General features: G+C 37.2%; 2 protein-coding genes and 1 pseudogene across 2 annotated transcripts; 1 reads left to right on the top strand and 2 right to left on the bottom strand.

The window, feature by feature from the left end:
- Positions 1-1,252: 1,252 nt before the first annotated feature.
- Positions 1,253-2,807, bottom strand: LOC133861974 (cytochrome P450 89A2-like; annotated as a pseudogene).
- A 4,995-nt stretch (positions 2,808-7,802) lies between these two features.
- Positions 7,803-10,958, top strand: LOC133862043 (uncharacterized). Its single transcript, XM_062297892.1, has 4 exons — positions 7,803-8,032; positions 9,569-9,780; positions 10,234-10,405; positions 10,506-10,958. The coding sequence occupies exons 1-4, from the start codon at positions 7,999-8,001 to the stop codon at positions 10,673-10,675; spliced, it is 588 nt and encodes a 195-aa protein (XP_062153876.1). The 5' UTR covers positions 7,803-7,998; the 3' UTR covers positions 10,676-10,958.
- A 1,833-nt stretch (positions 10,959-12,791) lies between these two features.
- Positions 12,792-15,316, bottom strand: LOC133860420 (endoglucanase 9-like). Its single transcript, XM_062296032.1, has 5 exons — positions 14,813-15,316; positions 13,957-14,106; positions 13,574-13,685; positions 13,208-13,371; positions 12,792-13,127 (listed from the first exon to the last, which is right to left on the bottom strand). Exons 1-5 carry the CDS (start codon positions 15,263-15,265, stop codon positions 12,792-12,794), a joined length of 1,215 nt encoding a protein of 404 aa, XP_062152016.1. The 5' UTR covers positions 15,266-15,316.
- Between the last annotated feature and the right edge of the window lie 4,207 nt (positions 15,317-19,523).

Genomic DNA, 19,523 nt, shown 5'->3' with positions numbered 1-19,523 from the left:
TTTCACACCTGACAGCCGCAATGTACCTCAAAAGCTAAATCGACATAAAGTCGCATTAATTGTGCCTGTCGCCTATGTCAGCAAACTCCGAAAACCGAGATCCTAAAAGTAAAGTTTGAATTTTGAATTTTGAAAAATGCGGGATTCTTTTGAAACGTGCGTGATTTTTCAAATATAACGTCCAAAGGTTCTCGGATCGACTTTCCTCAGGTGAAGCAACGACTCATGATTCGAAACCCTCCAGGTATGCTACCGAGTCAGTTCTGAAATCTACATAAAGTAAGGGCCTATCGACCGTTCTCGGCAACGTATCCTCGGCCCAATTTCAAGTCCAAAGCAAATTAAGACCGGTTGATTGTACCTAAATTCACTTACGCACAAATTTGCATAAGAGAATTGGGAGGTAGCTGTTAGGGAGAATATTGGCCTCCTCGGGTACTAGGCCCAACCCGAACACCAGGCCCATTGGGTCCACCCAACCAGGTCAAAACGATTCAAGAAAAATTAATATATCCAAGCCCGTCAAGATCATTTGGACCCAATAGGTTCACCTGACCCGGGTGCCTAGTGACACCTACACTCGCTATATCTCAGGACTACCCGGGATCTAAGGGACACGACGCAAGATACAAAACTAGTTCATGCACTTGAAGCTTCACCAATGACATGTCATCCATAAAGAATCGTGCGCCCGAGATAAGCTGTCATGGAACCCGAAATATCCGTGCGACCGAAGCCACGTCTTCTTCAACTACAGATTCCCGCATATACATGGAACTATCTTAACTGCTCATTAATCTCTATAAATACCAGGATCTCTTCAGAGGTTGGGGTACGCTCATTATCTCCTTAACATTACTCTGAGCCATTACTCTCAAACAATTCTCTTATTTAAGCATCGAAGCAGGATTGTTGGCACCCCCCCCCCCCCCCCCCCGACGTAGCTTTCGTTTATAGGTTTGCAAGAATGAGCATATAGGCGAATTACTGATCGACACGTCACCTACTAGAATCTGTGTCAACAGACGCATCCTACAGTTTACGAGAGAGCATATTGGTAATGGTGAGTTAATCATTCGGTAGCAATTGTTGACAAAGATGTAATACAATCCAATGAAGATTGGTAAATTAAATCAAACAACGTGTGTGCGTGCATACGTAAGTAGCATGTCATTGTCATTTATGAAACTACGACAACTCGATAAGATCGTCTTTATTCATCATCCACTGAAAACTACGTACTAGCTATGATCTACTTGACTCTTATCGGGATGACCTGCGCACGCACTGGATTCTTCATAACAACCAAGAACTCATCCTTCTCCGAGAGATCAACATCATCCACTGCCTTCCACTCGAAATTCCATACCAAATTTGCAACAAAGTACTCCAGAATTAGCGACCCATATTTGTAACCGGGACACATCCTCCTCCCAACACCAAAGGGCAACATCTTAAACGACGTCACATCACCCACTTCTTCTCCACCATTATCATTACTACTACTAGTCAACATCCTTTCAGGCCTAAACTCCATAGGATTCTCCCACACTGTTGGATCCCGCCCTATTATTGCTGTCCCGATGAGCACCGTTGTATTTTTTTGGATATTGTATCCACTTATTTCCATTTCTTCTGTGTTTGTGTGTGGAACCAAGGAGGTATTTGGAGGGTGAATTCTGAAACATTCTAGGATCACCTCTTTCAAATATGGAATCATTTGCAAGTCCTCCTCCCTAACCTCTTCCGCTCCTTGTTCCACAACTTGACTAATTTCAGCAAAAGCTTGGCTAGAATACGTGGATACTTCACTAAATATGCCATGACCCATTGGAACGTCGTTGCGGTTGTGTCAGCGCCTGCGTTGATAAACTCCGAGCTCAAACTCAATACATCGGCCTCCTCAAGCTTTTCGGCCCCCTCGGAAATTTTCAGATCCAATAAGGTATCTGTGTATGTTACCAAGTCGACTACTTCTTTGCTGGTCTTCTTCTCTTGCTTTAACTTCTGTCGGGCTCTAATATGAGGCATAAGGATGTCGTATTGACACCTTAAAAATTCTGTATACTTTTGCCAACGCTTTCTATACACAAGCTTCCCCAATCTCGGCCAGCTAGCGAACACACTGAACTCAGCGTAACTGACAAGAAATGTATATTGTATGTGTTCGACTTCTCGAATTGCATCCTCACCGATGTCTCCTTAAGTCATGAGAATGAACAAGGAAAACACGGCCTGGTGGAGATGCTCAAAGAGACGTACAGCACCGGCCTCACCCTCTTGCTTGGAAGATTGCTGCTTGAAGTTGTTAATCATTGTTTCTATGGATCGCTTGCGGGCGAAAGAGTAAGATTTCAACCCAACAGGGTGGAGAGCTTCAAATACGAGGTTACGACGAAGGACACGCAAAGTAAGGCCATAGGGGGATCCCCCAATATCTCTGTGCTTGTTACTGAGAACATAGCTAACAGGGACGATTGGTGGACGGTTTGCAAAGATGGCACTGTTTTTAACAAGGGATTTGTGGGCGATGGGGTAGGAGGTGATGAAAACAAGGGGTTTAGAGCCGACGAGTAGGGTGAGAACAGGGCCATTCTTTTGGGAGAGGTTAGAGAGGAGGGATCGAAGCTCAATGGTTGATTTGGGAAGTAAATGAAGGTGTCCTATGATGGGAAGAGGCGGGGGTCCTGGTGGGAATAGGTGGCCTTTTGGTTCATTCCTTTTGGAGGAGAAGAGAGAAGACTGAAGAGGAGTTTTAAGAAAAAACATGCAGAGAGAGATACGAGAATGATCAACCACGCCTCCATCGATCTCCAAGTATTGTGGCCTGGGTGGCCGGTGAGTACTGGTGGATGAATGTGTTAGCTTGAAGATGGATGCTGCCTAGCTCATTTATATACAAGAAACCAACAACCATGGCCAACTCTTTAAGACCATGACCATGACCATGACCATGATGGGCGCAAGTAAACAAACATGTATGATTGTGTGAAGAATTTCTGAGCAGCCTTTGCCGCCCGCGCTCTCTTTGGAATTGCTTTTCTCTTTCTTTCTGTGTCTATGACCACTATCCTCCACCTGAGTGTGTCCGGTCTTGCTTACTATATATACTTTTCTCCGCTTCTTGTCCAAGTCAGTGTAATATCTAGCCGATCTTATATATGCCTGCCTGCGTCTCAGGGATAAAACAAAATATTTGCTTATTTATATCCATAAAGAAAACAACATCAACAACAATAATGTCCGGCCTTGCTACATTTTGAGAATTGCATGATGCGCATCTAGACAAACATAGAAGGCAACGCAGAGGTGAGAAAAGACGATGGAAGCCGGCCAGTATATATCAATCTACTGCATGTGACGCACATCTCCATTTTTCGTAAGCAAGAAGAAAAAAAAGGGTAGATTGAAATTTCAGCCCACTAGAACTTCACATCCTACCACTCTAGCAGCCATGGTTTTGGAGACATGCATGCGTGAAAGTCATAATACAAATTATTTACTACACCTTTTCTAGATGAAGACGAAATTTAAAGACTAAATAAATTTCCAAAGAAATTACATGTGTTTGGCATCAAGCTAGTGAATTATAAAGGTGTTAATATATAAGTTCTAAGTCTTATTTTCGTTTTTTTATTAAGAGTCTGTTTAGATTTGCGATTTAAAAATAACGATTTTTAAAATGTACGATTTGAAAACATATATAGTTAAGTGTTTTGTTAAATTGCAGTTTGACCTTTAAAATTGCAATTTAGCCTTTAAAATTATGCGCTTTAAAAAAAAATACTGCATTTCTTGCTATTTGAAAAAAAAGAAAAAGATTTTCTGCATTTTTTCTACGAAATCACAATTGAACTTTATAAGGATTGTCGGGAGTTCTTATTGCAACTTGAAAATTTTTTTTGGAGTGATAACGCAAATGTGATTAACCATTTCCCAAAGTCGTTATTGTTAAATCATTATTTATCTCAAAATTTTAAACAAATGAAAAATAATAAATTTAATTATTTTACTGTAATATATATATATATATATATATATATATATATATATATATATATATATATATATATATTATTACAGTCTATAAAGGCGTTCTTCATGCGGGTCTACAATCGAACGCTGATTGTAGACTGTAATAGTATATATACACTATTACAGTCTACAATCGGCGTTCGATAGCGGGTCTATATAGGCGTTCTTCATATATTATCGGATTCAGCTTCCTTGCGGTAGTTTAAACTACCGCATGGGTGCTGTAGTGGAAAACGGTACCGTTTTCCACAAAACGGTACTGTTTTCCACTTAAAAAAATTTGCAAAACTTAAACTTAATAATAAAATTTTTATTAAAACTTAAAAATTATTAAAAAAATAATAATTAAAAACCAAAAATATAAAAACCTAAAACAAACAAAAGGGGTGGCCGCCCACCCCATTATTGGCCAAGGGGGTGGCTGGAGCCAACCCTTGGCCGATCTGGGGTGGATCGTCCGCCCTAGTCGACTTTGGAGGTGGTCCGGCCACACTCAAAAAGCCAAAAAACAAAAAAAAAAAAAAAAAAAAAAATGGTTAGGGTTTTGGGGGGTGGCTGGACCCCCCCCCCCCCCCCCCCCCCCCCCCCCCCCCCCCCCCCCCCAAAGGCTTTGCCACCCCCAGATCGGCCGTATGGGGTGGTCGAAACCACCCCTAGGCCTTTAAGGGTGGTCCAGCCACCCCCAAAACCCAAACTTTTTTGTTTTTTTTGTTTTTTTTTGTTTTTTTTGTTTTTTGTTTTTTTTAGCCTTTTGGGGGTGGCTGGACCACCCCATACGGCCGATATAGGGGTGGCAAGGCCTTTTGGGGTGGTTCGGCCACCCCCCAAAACCCTAACTATTTATTTTTTATTTTTGGCCTTTTGGGGGTGGCCAAACCACCCCCAAAGCCGACTGGGGTGGCCGACCACCCCCTTGGGCAACACCGGCCACCCTTTTTGTATTTTTAGGTTTTTAATTATTATTATTTTTATAATTTTTACGTTTTAATAATTTTTTTATTATTAAGTTTAAGTTTTGCAAATTTTTTTTAAGTGGAAAACAGTACTGTTTTCCACTACAGCACAGCATGGAAGCTGGATCCTATATTATCTGTTTATAGAGGCTGCTTTTCATCTTGTTCAAAACACGAACCTTGAAATGTCGTTTATGGAATAGTAGAGTCATCAGAAACTTCCTTTATCTCTTCTGCATATATAAACAACTACAAAAAATATCTCCACGGAAAATTCAACAGTCCCACTTTTCTAGCTATAAAACAACTCTATATATCTCATATTCCCTTCGAATTAACATTTAATTTAATTTGTAATGTCTAGGGTTGTAAATTAATAAGTTTGTTTGACTACCCGTTACTATAAACTCGACTCGAATTTAGTTTATTTAATAAATGAGTTAATCGTGAACACAAAATTAGACTTAATTATTAAATTAGCAATACTCAATCGTATAAACTCAACTCGACTCGACTCTATTCAACTCGTATAATTTCATTTTTATTATTTTTATAGTATTATTCTAATTTCGTAATTATAAAATCTTCAGTAAAGAGGAATTGTTATTCTGATATAATAGGCATAGCGTGAGTTATTGTTATTCTGAGTCTCGATATAAATATATGTGTGTTTGTGTGTACATGAGTGTGTTTATGTGTATGTATTATAAATGTTGAGATTTGTGTATAAATCTAAAGAGAGAGATTAACGAAGCATGAGAGAGAAAAGAGACAGAGATTTTACGTGGTTTGGTCTATGACTTACGTCCACAGGGTAAAGCTCAAAGAGCTACATTGTACTCATATTAACTTGATTGTCTACAATACAAAGGTCCTTATTTATAAGATTTAGAGTAAACACTAATATGGTAATCAAATCATGGTGATTTGATTACAATTCATCGTAAATAGAGAATATTATAATATTAACCAAATATGAAATATACGGAAAATATATTATATTTTCCATATGTTTTAACATCCCTCCTCAAACTCAAGGTGGAAGATTCTGGAACTTTGAGTTTGAAATTAGAAGCCGGATTTAAATGTAGTCAATGGTTGGATCAAAACAGTGCCTGCAAGAAAGGCTGAAAGTGACGGCTAGAGAATGGAGACTAGCCGTTAATCCCGTGAGGGGCCAAGCTGCAACTGACAATGATGGTTGGAGACTGGAAACTAGTTGTCAATCCTGGGAAAGGCCAAACCACATTGCACCAAAAGGCTGAAGGAGATGGCCGGAGAACGAAGTTAAGAGTAGGGACCTATTTGATTTTCTCGCTTACAACAATGAGTTCCCAACAAATTGTTATATCACACGAAGCTTATTGCAAATCGATATATAACCAGAAAAACTAATTTTATATTTTTTTTCCTAAATTTTAAAAGAATTATGATTTTATACCCTAAACACTAGATTATAGCATCTCCAGTAGTTGGAGTTAAACTAGTTACTCAAAAAGTATCAATCTCTACTTTAACCACTAGTTTTCTTAAAACCACTCCAACAATAATTTCTATTCCCCACTTCATTTTCTTTAAATAATATTTTTTTATTGTTTTATTTTCTTTCTCCCTCTTCCCTCTCTCTCTCTCTCTCTCTCTCTCTCTGTGCGGTCGCTCCTCCTCGGTGGGTTCACCAGAATTCCACCCCCAACCAACTTCCGGCCAAAACACTCTCCGGTCACTCCTCCTCGCCGGTGGGTTCAATAGAATTCCATACCCAATTAACTTTCGGCCAAAACAACAACAAACACAAATTCTTGCAAGGTTGATTACACGGCCTCAGGCTGTGTAAGTTACACTGGCAACCCATTGACAGTCACGCCAAGATCAGGCACAACCTAAGCCTCCGACGACTCAAACACATTGAACCCAACTCTCCTGGGCCGAGCCTAGCTCGTTCTCGGGCGAGCCCTGGCGAACTCGGGCATCGAGTTCTTGCCCCTGAGATGAGTCAAACTAAGAGACACCATGGATCAAAAGCTCTTCGAGAAATCTTGCACTGAAGCTGGAAGAATTAGCAAGAAGAAGAACAAGGAGGTGGCGATTGGTTGAATCTGAGTCGTAATATCCTTTGGGATCTGAGAGAACGTGGAATTATTGAAACCGTTTGCGTCTTCAAGCATTTAGGTTAAGAAAAACTGAAGTGAGGGAGAGGGTGAGAGAAAGAGAAAATATATAAAAAAATAAAAAAATAAAAAAATTAGATAACTGATGAACAGTGAATAGCCAGTAGTAACTATTCACTGTTGATGAAGTTAAGATGACTACTCTGCTGGAGGAAGAAAAAAAGAAAAAAATAGCCAAATTTAACTTTTTGGCTAAAGTAGAGCATCTGCTGGAGATGCTCTTAGGATTCATATCTTAATTAAAAGCATAATGCTAAAAACCACAATTTTATTCAATTATTATTACTCTCATCTAATAATAATTAAAGGAAAAAAAAAAATTAATGACTTATAGGCACGGCTATGTCAACAACTAAGGTTGCATTTGAAACTGTGATTCCGTATGTAAAAAGTGTGATTTTAAATCAAATCATAAAAAATGAATCGTTTAGAAATTGTGTTTTTAAAAATTTACGATTTGAAAACATAGAAAATTGCTTTTTTAAATCGCAAGCAAAGTGATACTTTTTTAAAAACGCATAACTTTAAAGGTTAACATGCGATTTTAAAGTTCAAATTACAACTTTATCAAACGCATAACTACGTTTCTAAAAATAACATTATTTAAATCGTATTTTTTAAAATTACACTTTTAAAAATCCCAAATCCAATCTTTCCCTAAATCCAAAGTCGGTGATTCGAACCTTAGTTGGGTCTGACCACAATCCGAAATCTCTGTGTCGCAGCCTTTGTTTCTGTTCTCTTCCTGGAAGAGAGTAGATAAAAGAAGGAGATCTCATCGTTGTACGGCGTCGTGTCAAGCTAGGGTTTCGCATTACGTTCCAAATTCAAGTGTACCAACCATGTCAGGAAGCTCAGGTTGCAGCGTCTACGTAGGTAAGTTCGAGACAATTCCTATCACCTTCTTCGATTTTGATTTCCTTTTCGCTATCTTGGCTTCTGAAGGAAAAGATTTTTCCCGGAAAATCAGAAATACTTAAACATTAAAGGAATTTTTTTTTTCTTCTGCGAAAATTTTCAAAAACGTGGAAAAACAATTTTCCCTGGAAATTTGATTTTTCGAGGAAAATTTTTTTGTAAAATGTTTATGATAAAATTCGAGGTACTGTAATTATAATTGGAAAAAAAAATATAAAAATTGAAGAGTAAATTGCGAAATTGAATATGATTTTGGGGTGGGTTTGCACTGGAATGGAGCCTGTTATAGTTGAATTAGGCTTCTTTTGGTGGAGGACTTGTTGTTTATCTGGGTCCCAAATTTTCTCTTTCATTTAAGCAATTTGATCCTGGAGATGCAATTCCGTCTAGAATCATACTCGGTGCGTGTGAGATAGAGTGACAACTGATCTCTATTTGAGTTGATTTCGTTTTTTTTTTCTTCGTTGTTGTTATGGGCCTGGGTATTTGAGAAAGTAATTTCTAAGGATACCATGATAAAAGACAATAAAATAAAGATATAGCACTTCGAGGGGCTATTCCTCCACACACATAAGCACACGGCTCTATGTTTAACCTCGCGGGTTTTCTCAAGATAATCTTCTTGATATCTATTCCATTAATGATGCTGAATTTAAATACAATGATTAAAATAACTACCCATAAGAGTGCTGGAAATAACTACCCACAACATATAGGATAATAACTACCCATTACATAATAACTACTAATTAAACTACCCACTAACATTACACTACCTACGTAGACAACATCTGCATAATAACTACTACATTACACTACTGTCTTGCACCAGCCTAGCCACTGCCACGTCTTCCACACACGTCTTCTGCACAAAGCTCATAACAATCATGCCCATAACATAGAGTGGCTAGGCTGGTGCAAGACAGTAGTGAAATGTAGTAGTTATTATGCAGATGTTGTCTACGTAGGTAGTGTAATGTTAGTGGGTCAGTTATGTGGTAGTGGGTAGTTTAATTAGTAGTTATTATGTAATGGGTTTAGTGGGTAGTTAGTTTAGTAGTTAAGTAGTTATTATGTAATGGGTAGTTATTATCCTATGTTGTGGGTAGTTATTTCCAGCACTCTTATGGGTAGTTATTTTAATCATTGTATTTAAATTCAGCATCATTAATGGAATAGATATCAAGAAGATTATCTTGAGAAAACCCGTGAGGTTAAACATAGAGCCGTGTGCTTATGTGTGTGGAGGAATAGCCCCTCGAAGTGCTATATCTTTATTTTATTGTCTTTTATCATGGTATCTTTAGAAATTACTTTCTCAAATACCCAGTCCCATAACAGTTGTCTATGCATTTTTCTGATACTTTTATTAAATTGAAACAAATGTATTTGGTACGATTTGTTGTACTGGCATGTGGCTTCTTTTGCCTGTTTTCTTAATAGTTATTCATGGGCAGAGTTTTTTCTGACTTGTTATTTTTCAATCTTACGCAGGTAATCTGGATGAGAGGGTGAGTGATAGGGTCTTGTATGATATTTTGATTCAAGCAGGGCGGGTGGTAGACTTGTACATCCCACGGGACAGGGAAACAGATAAACCCAAAGGTTTTGCCTTTGCAGAATATGAAACTGAAGAGATTGCGGGCTATGCTGTCAGGCTTTTCTCTGGTCTTGTGACTCTCTACAATCGAACGCTGAAATTTGCAGTATGTACCTGTTGCCTATGGCTTGCACTTGCTGTAACTAGTTTAGTGTCATTCCCTGCCAAATAGTTTTATTCGTCTAGGATTTATATCATTATATATCAATTATCTTTACTTAGGTTACCAAGCTCTTTTGTGGGATGAGATTTTTCCCTTGTAATTTAGCCCCACCCCGTGCCCAGTTAGTGCATGAGCAACAATGTAATGGAGATTCCTGCCTCAGAGTCAGATTAAGGGATCACTAGTTTGATTCGTGCTCTGCTGATGAAATGGCTGGCATATATGCCGATGGTGGGGTTCACAGTGATTGGCAGTAGACTAGCATTTTCATCATTATATAGACAAGTTGGGGCTAATTACAAAAAAAGTTTGAAAGATACTAAATTATGTGGTTTCAAAAGTCGGCCCAAGCTTAACTGATGCTCTTGATTATGACATTTGATCCTTGGTGAACAGATATCTGGGCAAGACAAGCCCTCACCTCTGATGTCAACGACACCCGCATCAAACTCATCTCATAGACCAAGGTCTCACCCCATTCCAATTAACAATATGGAGATTTCTCAGCACTCCGCGAGGTTACCAGAACCATTGAGGTTTTCAGCATACCAAGATAATGTTTCTCAAGGTTCCGTGTTTTTCTCTTCCCTTCAATTCCTTATTTCCTTCTCCTCCTTTCCCAGAAAATTGAAATGTGTAGATTCTAAAAAAGCTTCTTTTCAATACAGTGCCTGTCCTCCCTGGTGTAATTAATCAATCTAATGGGTATGGATCACATTTCAATGACAACAATTATGAATACAGTCGAAGAGTTTTCGGGGCGACGTTGGATACCATTAGCCATTTTAGGTCACGCCGCCGCGATACAAGTAACCCAATCTACCATCCCTCATTATGATAATTATTATTAGATTGTTAGAGATCAAACTCCCACCTTGGTGAGTCTTCTTAATAGTCAATCAACGTAAGTGGTACTGTTGTTCTGGATGTTTAGAAGGATAGTGAATGATGCTAAACAGTAAGTTAATTTGTGTTATCACTAAGCCATGTTGGTAGGTTGTACCCAGCTATGTTTGTTGTGCTGTGCTTCCTAGAAATAGACTTAAGAGTGTAGTTCTTTGTTTACTCTACTTTGATGTCGCAGTTTTATCTAATAGTGAAGGTTTCTTTTGACTCTGATATTTTAATAGCAAGTCTGCGATTGGGTCTTCAACCTTTGTAGCGCAGCTGATATTGGTCCTGTTTTTGTGGTCTTCTCATAAAGAAAGAAAGAGTATTTTGTTGAGATCATTAGTTAGTGTTTTCTGGGATAAAAATGACAGATCTTGAATATGCAAAATACTGTTTTTCTTATATCTATCATGGATTCATTTTCCCTCCTAAACGTTCAGACTAAATTTCCTTTTCAAATTTATTAGCGTGCTCCTACCTAAGACAACTTAAGGTCTATTTAGGTTTGGGATTTCAAAAAAGTGCGATTTGAAAATAGCGATTTTAAAATGTGCGATTTGAAAATATAATTTTTAAAACGTAGTTAAACGTTTGGCAAAATCGCAGTTTGATCTTTAAAAATTGCAGTTTAGCCTTTAAAATTGTGCGTTTAAAAAAGAACTCTTCACCTGTGACTTGAAAACGCAGAATCAACCCGCAATTTTTTTAATATGCAATCTCAAATGATCTATTTTTTGTGATTCGGTTTGAAATTGCACTTTTTGTCTACGAAATCGTAATGCCAAACGAATCCTTAGTAGACTTGGAAATTTTAAAGATAATTTTCTCATTACAAACTTGAGGACTATGATTTTAGACTCTTATCAGACACTCCATTGTTTAATATATAAAATTCTATTGCTCTCTTGCTTTGTAATTTTGTCCTGTATGTGGTATGACTATCTTCTTTCAGATACTCAAATGTTAAACTTTCTGATACTCTATGTTTGCTTGAAGTTGATTTTTTTTTCCCTTGAAGTCTTCTCCCATTGCAAATCTATTATCATGTTTTATTCTAAAATGGGGAGGTAATAGATGGGCTCTTTCTTCTGGGATGGGCTCTTTTTGCTTGCAAGCAAGAATTTTGAGCCTTTTATCTTTTTGTATTTCTCATACCTTATATTGTTGATATAGAAAAATTCCAACTACAATTAAAATAATATTTTGAATTTAATACAGAAAAACTGCAGCACACTAGATTTACAACTTGTGTAGAAGATGGGAAAGCCTGATCAAATAGAAATATTATTAGAACTAGTAGTCTTACAAAAAATTTTATTTTCAGTTATGCAGAAACATGGAAACAGTGTTTTTGAAATTGCAATCTGGAAAAAAACATTTTACTAAATGCATCTTGGTTTGGTGCTGAGCTCCTCCTATACGTAGTTTACTATAACTCTTAAAAATATATTGCAACCCTGATGATATTTGAAGAAACATTATAGATAAAGGACAACCTAGCTATCTTAATGTTCGTATATACAAAATGTTTGAATAACAATCTTAATAAGCAATTTTTTTATCATAGTTTATGATAAATAGAATGTAAAAACCAGCATTTCGCGCCACTCAAGAATCAGGGACATCCAATTCATGAACATTCAAATATGATTAAGTGGAGCTTTGTGTGGACGATTGATATCATTTCTGTCATAACCCTGTTTCTCTGGTGCTATTCATAATGATAATTAAGAGAAATTGATAAGAGAGGTGATTGATAAAATATCGTTTCCATATTTGTTTATGGGGGGGGACTATATGACTCTCTTCAAACTTAATTTTAATTTGGGCTTGTCCTATATATCTCAAGTACTTGATTTAATTTATTTCTTCAATATTGTCCATGCCATCTATTTTTGAGACGTGAATTGTTCATATATAAGATCCTTTGATCACATAATTATATCTGAAAAAATACAAACACGATCACATAGTCCACCTATTTCTTGGTGGTGCATGCTTGGTTTTTTTGGGAGAAAGTTAGAATATATATATACATTGCACTACTATTGAAGTAAATGGCATCAAGTAGTGGAGCTGCTCTTAGCAAAGTATGCCAATGGTCCAACAATAGCAGCATTTATATAGGTGGTAGGTTCTGAATGACTGTAGTCGCCCCGATCATCTGGGAAGCCATCGTTCTGGTCTGGACCCCCAACAATGGCTCCTGTCAATATGTTAGGATTAGGGCTTGTTGAATGCATGAAGGGGTCAAAACCGCCTTGGCAACCGATGGTTTGTGGGTGGCTTGTCAACGACGGCATGGAAGATCCTCTGTGGTGAATTCTCTTTGGAAAATTTGGCCCATATCCTACCATATATGACATTTTCAGTGGGTTTTCTCCTAATATATAATCAACCTGTAATTTCCACAAGTTAGAGGCAAAATAAATTGAAGAGAAGACAAATAGTGATAAGCATAACATCTTTGATGACTTGCCTGTTTCTTTGCAAGGGTTCTTAGTGAACTCGGAGTGACCGAAAGACTCCCACAGTTAAACGTGTGTTTCGTAGAGGCCATGTACTTGGCATAAGTTGTGAGCAAGAATGTTGCGGCTGTAACATACTGAAGGTTGTTGTCAGGTAGCTTGAACATTAGCCCGCCTTCATTTCAAATGAATTAATGGTTAGAAATATAATCAAAATTTATATGGTGATCTGTGCTGTCTTGAGTTATTAGATTGCCCCTATTGTTGTATGATCTTCAAACTCTTGTGAACATTTGGAGATTAGGGATGAGGTTAAAACTTGAATAAAAGCTCTTGAAATGCTCTCATGAAATTTGGAAATGGCTGACATTAATTACCTTGTGTATATTTTGTAGTTGAGTAGGGAGAGTCGGGCAAAATCTTGCATATGTAATCTTCAGCTTGTTGTTTGAATGGATCAAAGTCCTTGTCATTGCTAAGCAAGGCTTGCTACATTAAGGAAACCAGCATGTCAATTGCTAAGAGACAAATTACGGGAATAATACAAAAAAGATTCTCAACCCCTTTGGCGTTGATAGAGATATTCAGGTTTACTTGGTTCACATTTGTTGCAAGTGTATGAAACGCCAAAACAATTCCTCTTAGTTACTGTAGCATTAACAGAATATATATATATATATATATTTGCATTCCCATTTTAAGGGTCTATTCTGTGAACCAAACGAGGCCATAATTTTTCATAATACATAGGATCTTTTACCCTTGATAGAAGAACAAGAGCACCAGGCAATTTGCTGTCCCAGCTGAAGGTATCTGTTGCATCATTATCTCCCACTGATTTTAGGAAATTCAAGTAAGAAACATCTTTGGTCGCCCTTAGGAGCCATGCAGCTCCCCACACCAGTTCATCCTGAAAAATTTTCAAAAAAAAAAAAAAAAAATCAATAAAGAATAATATACGTAATAAAATTTGTATTTTAAATATATATAGCATTCAGATTCTCTCTTGCTCTAAAACTGTGTTTGCATCAACATAGATCGCATTTCAAAATATACGGAAAATATTTTTTCAATCTCTAGTTCAATTAAAAAATTCAAATTAATAGAAAATAATGTCCTGATAAAAATGATAATTGTAAATGTCTTCCGCTTTTGCAAAGGGAAAATCTGTTTCATCTCAGTTAAATTAATGGATGATCATATTTAATGTGAGTCAATCATAGCAAATATCATTAGAATTATTTTTAGATTTCAATCAAATCGTTGGTGTTTTTTTTTTTTTTTTTTTTTTTTTTTTATTATTATTATTATTAAATAGCCATTATCAGAATGTCAAAATAAACACAACCTTTTAAGTTTTAAAAAAAGGGTTAAAATTCTTTTTTTCTTTTTTTTTTTTTGAAAAAGCTATTATCATAAAAATATTATTTTATGTCAAAACAAACACAACCTTTTAAGTTCTAAAAAAAAGGGTTTTTTTTTATTTTTATTTTTTTTTTACTTTTAAATAGCTATTATAAGAAAAATATTTTATGTCAAAACAAACACAACCTTTTAAACTCTAAAGAAAGGGTTAATTTTGTTTTTTTTCCTCTCTTATCCATTTATTTATTTACCTTATATCCAGAATATGAACAATAAAATGGACAGACTGCAGAGCCGAGGGAATCGCTATAAGCGCCTTGATATTGCTTTGCAAATTCCATAACATTTTTTGCTGTCTTCAATAGCAGCTCCGAGTACTTGGAATCAACCTTTTTAAAAACCAGGGAAGCAGCGGCTAAAGCAGCAGCAGTCTCCGCCGCCACGTCCGAGCCAGGGTTGCTAGAAGAGACCGAATACACAGTCCGAACTGTGTCCATGTCCTCAGGCCTTTCCCAGCACTTGTGGTCTGCGTTGGGATCACCCACACCAACATATAGTTTACCAGACGTGGCAGTGGCACACTTGAGAAGGTAGTCAGTGCCCCATCGTATTGCAGCCCTTGCGCTTGCTAATTGGCTTTGGCTGTCCATCCGCTTCCCATATTCGAGCGTGCTCCATGACAGCATGGTGGTGGTGTAGGCCATCGGAAAATTGAACTTCACATTGTCTCCGGCATCATAATAACCCCCAGTTAAATCCACCTGTAGAAGTCAAGTAAAATATGAGTTTCAAACATTCTCAATATTACTGACAATGACAAAAAAAAAAAAGTACAGCGACAATGAAAAAGACATACGTCGGCAAGTTTACCGTCCGATAGTCCGGAGTCGGACCTCCAAGTAATTTGCTGGGATTTAGGGAGCTTCCCGGACCTCTGGCCTTGGAAGAACAGTATGGACTTTGCTAAGGCATCTATGTAGTTGGGATTGGCTTGAACAGTGCCCAAAACAAAGAAAGATGAGAAAAACCAGAGGCAGAAGGAAGCTCCTGATCTCATTGTTGTCTTTGGTATTTGCTAAACCTTAATTTTGATTAAACACGTACTCGCATGCCTTTATATAAGAAGAGGATGTCCAAAACACTATATATAGTGCAAATCAAGGCTTTTCCTTAAATAAATCATTTCGTTTATTGTTATTATTTAACGGACAGAAATCTGTCCCGGCCAACTTGGAATTCTTCCAACGCAGCCTGCAGTTATATATATATATATATATCGAGCAAGTAAAAAACACATGTTTTTTTTAAAGAATTAATGTTATAAGTCCCTCTAAAAATGACGTGGCTTTTAAAATCACAATTTGGTTTGTGATATATCGAAAACTAATTTTGATCAAATGGTGATTTTAAAAACCATATCATTGTTGGAAGGACATAAGATGAGCTTCTAGAATTACTCATTTTTTAAGAGTTTTATTAAAAAAAAAAAAAAAAAAAAACCATGCTTTTCATAGAGTAATTCTAGAAGTTATTTTTATGTCATTCTTGTGTCCTTCCAAGAATGATGTAGCTTTTAAAATTACAATTTGATCAAAATTTAATAGTGATCAATCGCAAGTTCAATGGTGATTTTAAATACCGCATCATTTTTGGAAGGACACAAAAATGACACATGAAAAACTTCTAGAATTACTCATTTTCACATGCTAGAGACGCATCATACATGACAAAATTATAGGCTGGTTAGAGAAAATTTCTCCGAGCTACTTTGGAGGAAATCTCTATCTTTACGTCCTTTTGTTGCTGATTGTCCCAAGTAATAGACTGCAATTTCTTCAAAAAAAAGAAAAGAAAAAAAAAGTAATAGACTGCAATGAGCTTTTGCTACCTGTGAAGCAAACATATTATAATCCATTAATTAAGATTAGATTAATATGCATCATCGCAGCACTTCATTCCCATTAATTGGATCATTGTCAATGTTGTAGCTAGGACCATTAAAGCTGATCTTGCATATGCTCAAAAAAGTGATGTGATTTATAATTGATACTTAGGACGAGGGAAATCTACTGTCCATTGTACAAATAATTATTTTGATTAAAGTTTATCAGATTGTCACATCAGCGTTGTGGGATGAAAATATGGCATATAACATTACTCAATTATTATTTCCAGAAAGATGGAAATAATAAGAATGTTTTTGAAAATTGTTGGTACAGTTTCCGGTTTTGTGACATATGCCTTTTGGTGGTGCCTTCTCTGATTTGTTGTAGAGGTGAACAAGCGGTGCGGTTAGTAACTGGAAATAATGGGTAACCGCTAATAACCGGCAACAACTGCTAACCCGAAAAATCTGAAATAACCGCAACCGGATAATCGGGTACCTGGCTGCGGTTACCAGTTATTGCAGTTTAAAAATCCGGTTAATAACCGAATAACCGCAACCGGTTTTTATTATTTTATATATATATACACGTCATCTCACATTGACACGCATGCGGAAGACTAATAAGTGACTAACCCTAACTCCTAATTTTCGTCTCTTTCTCTTCACTGTCTTCAACACGCCGTCAGCCATCTCTTCTTGAGTTCTTGTTCTCCAAATTCTCCACTTCTCTTCTCTTCTTCTTTCCTTCTTCTTTCTTTCTTCTTCTCTTCTTCTTTCCCTCTTTCTTCTCTTCTTCTCTACTGTAATTGAATCTATCCACGCATATGCCCAGTGCCCACGCTGAGTCGCCGATGACACCCAATGTTCCTTTTCCTATTGTATGCAGATTTCGATTTTTTTTAAGGAAATATTTTCAAATTTCGATTTTTGTAAAGGAAATATTTTCAGATTTCGATTTTTATGTTTTGCCAATTTCCCAAAAGATGATTCATGATTCGAAATTTGGTATTTCATGTTATGGAAATTGGAAAGCTAGAAACCGGAAAGCAGGCTTACAAACTTACCCAACCAAATATTGGATTTTTTTTTTTAAAAAAAAAAATTGAAAAATTCAACAATAAAAGAAAACCGGTTTAAAATAATCGGATAACCCGCGGTTGGTAAAAACCGCAACTGGCCTACCGGTGCTCATAACCACTACTGCAACCGGTTGTACACCCCTAATTTGTTGGAAGACAAATAAAATAAACAAAGGAGCTTGCCGGGTATGCTGGCAGAGTCTCACTCTGATGCTTAAGTCAGTTTCTCTAGACAATTCATATGGAGTAGAAAAAGCACAAATTCAAATTATGTTTGATACCTGGGGTATGTGCTTATTTATAAGCAATAACTCTTGTTTAGCCTGGACTATTCCTATTTGAATTCAAGTAGAATTCTTATCTCAAATCATGTGGGACAAGAGCTTATCCCGGAGGGAATCCTGTTCAGCCAGGATTTTTCCCTAGTTGAATTTACATAGATTTCTTGTCCCAAATCGTGTGGGATAAGAGCTTATTCTAGAGAATTTGGGATTGAGACCTTGTTGCACCCTTCCCGGGGATTACGAGGTAGATTCTTCCCATAAATCCCTTCTAGAATATTGGGATAAGGATCCCGTATATCCCTTGTCCCAGTCACCTCATGGCAGTCCTGGAAAACTCCAGTTCCAGGACCATATGGACCGAGGCATACTGTTTGAGTTATTTCCGTTGTTTCGGGGTGTTGCTATCCCGAGATTGGCTTCCAATATACTCACCAATCATGGTTTTTCGGGGCATATCTCCCTTTGGGATGACCCGGTACGAGTATTCGTCACAACGTTCTCGAGATATAATAATCCTGAGATATCCTCTAGCAGAGGTTGGTGAGCACTAAGCCCAAGATGTATGTTAATAAACCGTGTCTTCGTGAGCATCATATCAATCTACTATCAAGCAGCAGAAAGACACATGCAGCAAACCACATATCAAGCAGCCCAAGCTAGAATGCAGCAACACGCAAGACATTGTCCATGGTGTCATTGAATAACAGCACGTGTTCTATTATATGACAGCTCATGTTTATATTAACTCTAGATAGTTAATAGTTAGTTAGAGTTAATCAATGTAGTAGACTTAACCTTCCAAGTTAGATACAGAGTTGCTTGTTTTGTCTTATAAGTTGTATAAAAACGAGATACTTGATTATTCATAATACAAGTTACAGAATTATCTTCTGCCAATTTCTCTGAGTTTGTTCTTCCCAAACTGTCTCTTCAATTTCTGTTATGGTATCAGAGCATTTCTGATCTATGGCGACAGTAATGCACAATTCTTCATCGTCTTCCTCAAATCTCGACAATTTCTCAAATCCTTTCTTTCTCCACAATGGAGATAGCCCTGGAACTGTTCTAGTTTCTCAACCATTGATTGGTGATAACTATAACACCTGAAGCAGGTCTATGACCATGGCGTTGAGGGCCAAAAATAAACTCAAGTTCGTTGATGGAACTCTCGTTAAGCCGGTTGATCCAGACGGAGCAGAGGCTTGGACTCGGTGTAATGACATGATCCTTTCATGGATCTTGAATTCTCTTTCAAAGGAGATCGCTGCAAGTATTATCTACATCAATACTTGTTCAGAGATGTGGATGGATTTGAAGGAGCGATTTTCCAAAAAGAATAGACCAAGATTGTTTCAGTTGCAGAAATCAATTTCAGCACTTTCTCAAGAAAATCTCTCTGTAAGTGCCTATTTTACTCGCCTCAAATCTCTTTGGGATGAGTTAAGTAATTACAGGCCGATTCCGACCTGTACATGTTCCCCCTCATGTTCTTGTGGAGCTTTAAGTTCTGTAGTTGCCAACTACAATCAAGAATACATTTTTCAATTCTTGATGGGTCTCAATGACTCTTTCTCAAATATCAAAGGCCAAATCCTCTTGATAGACCCCCTGCCTTCGATTAACAAGGTATTCTCCTTGATTGTTCAAGAAGAGAGCCAACGAGAGGTTTTTCTTGGTTCTTTAACTCACGATACAGCAGCTTTGATGACCA

The sequence above is a fragment of the Alnus glutinosa genome, chromosome 2 (assembly GCF_958979055.1).
Source record: "Alnus glutinosa chromosome 2, dhAlnGlut1.1, whole genome shotgun sequence".
NCBI lineage: Eukaryota > Viridiplantae > Streptophyta > Magnoliopsida > Fagales > Betulaceae > Alnus > Alnus glutinosa.
This window is presented reverse-complemented; position numbering and strand designations above follow the sequence as displayed.

What these genes read in the sequence shown, in the direction of transcription:
- LOC133862043 (XM_062297892.1), top strand. Translation starts at nt 7,999, where the DNA reads ATGTCAGGAAGCTCAGGTTGCAGCGTCTACGTAG. An exon ending in AGGTTGCAGCGTCTACGTAG is followed by an intron (nt 8,033 to 9,568) that starts GTAAGTTCGAGA and finishes AATCTTACGCAG; the next exon opens with GTAATCTGGATGAGAGGGTG. An exon ending in CCAAGATAATGTTTCTCAAG is followed by an intron (nt 10,406 to 10,505) that starts GTTCCGTGTTTT and finishes TTTTCAATACAG; the next exon opens with TGCCTGTCCTCCCTGGTGTA.
- LOC133860420 (XM_062296032.1), bottom strand. Translation starts at nt 15,265, where the DNA reads ATGGCCTACACCACCACCATGCTGTCATGGAGCACGCTCGAATATGGG. An exon ending in CTCTTGTTCTTCTATCAAGG is followed by an intron (nt 13,686 to 13,956) that starts GTAAAAGATCCT and finishes TCCTTAATGTAG; the next exon opens with CAAGCCTTGCTTAGCAATGA. An exon ending in GAACCCTTGCAAAGAAACAG is followed by an intron (nt 13,128 to 13,207) that starts GCAAGTCATCAA and finishes TGGAAATTACAG; the next exon opens with GTTGATTATATATTAGGAGA.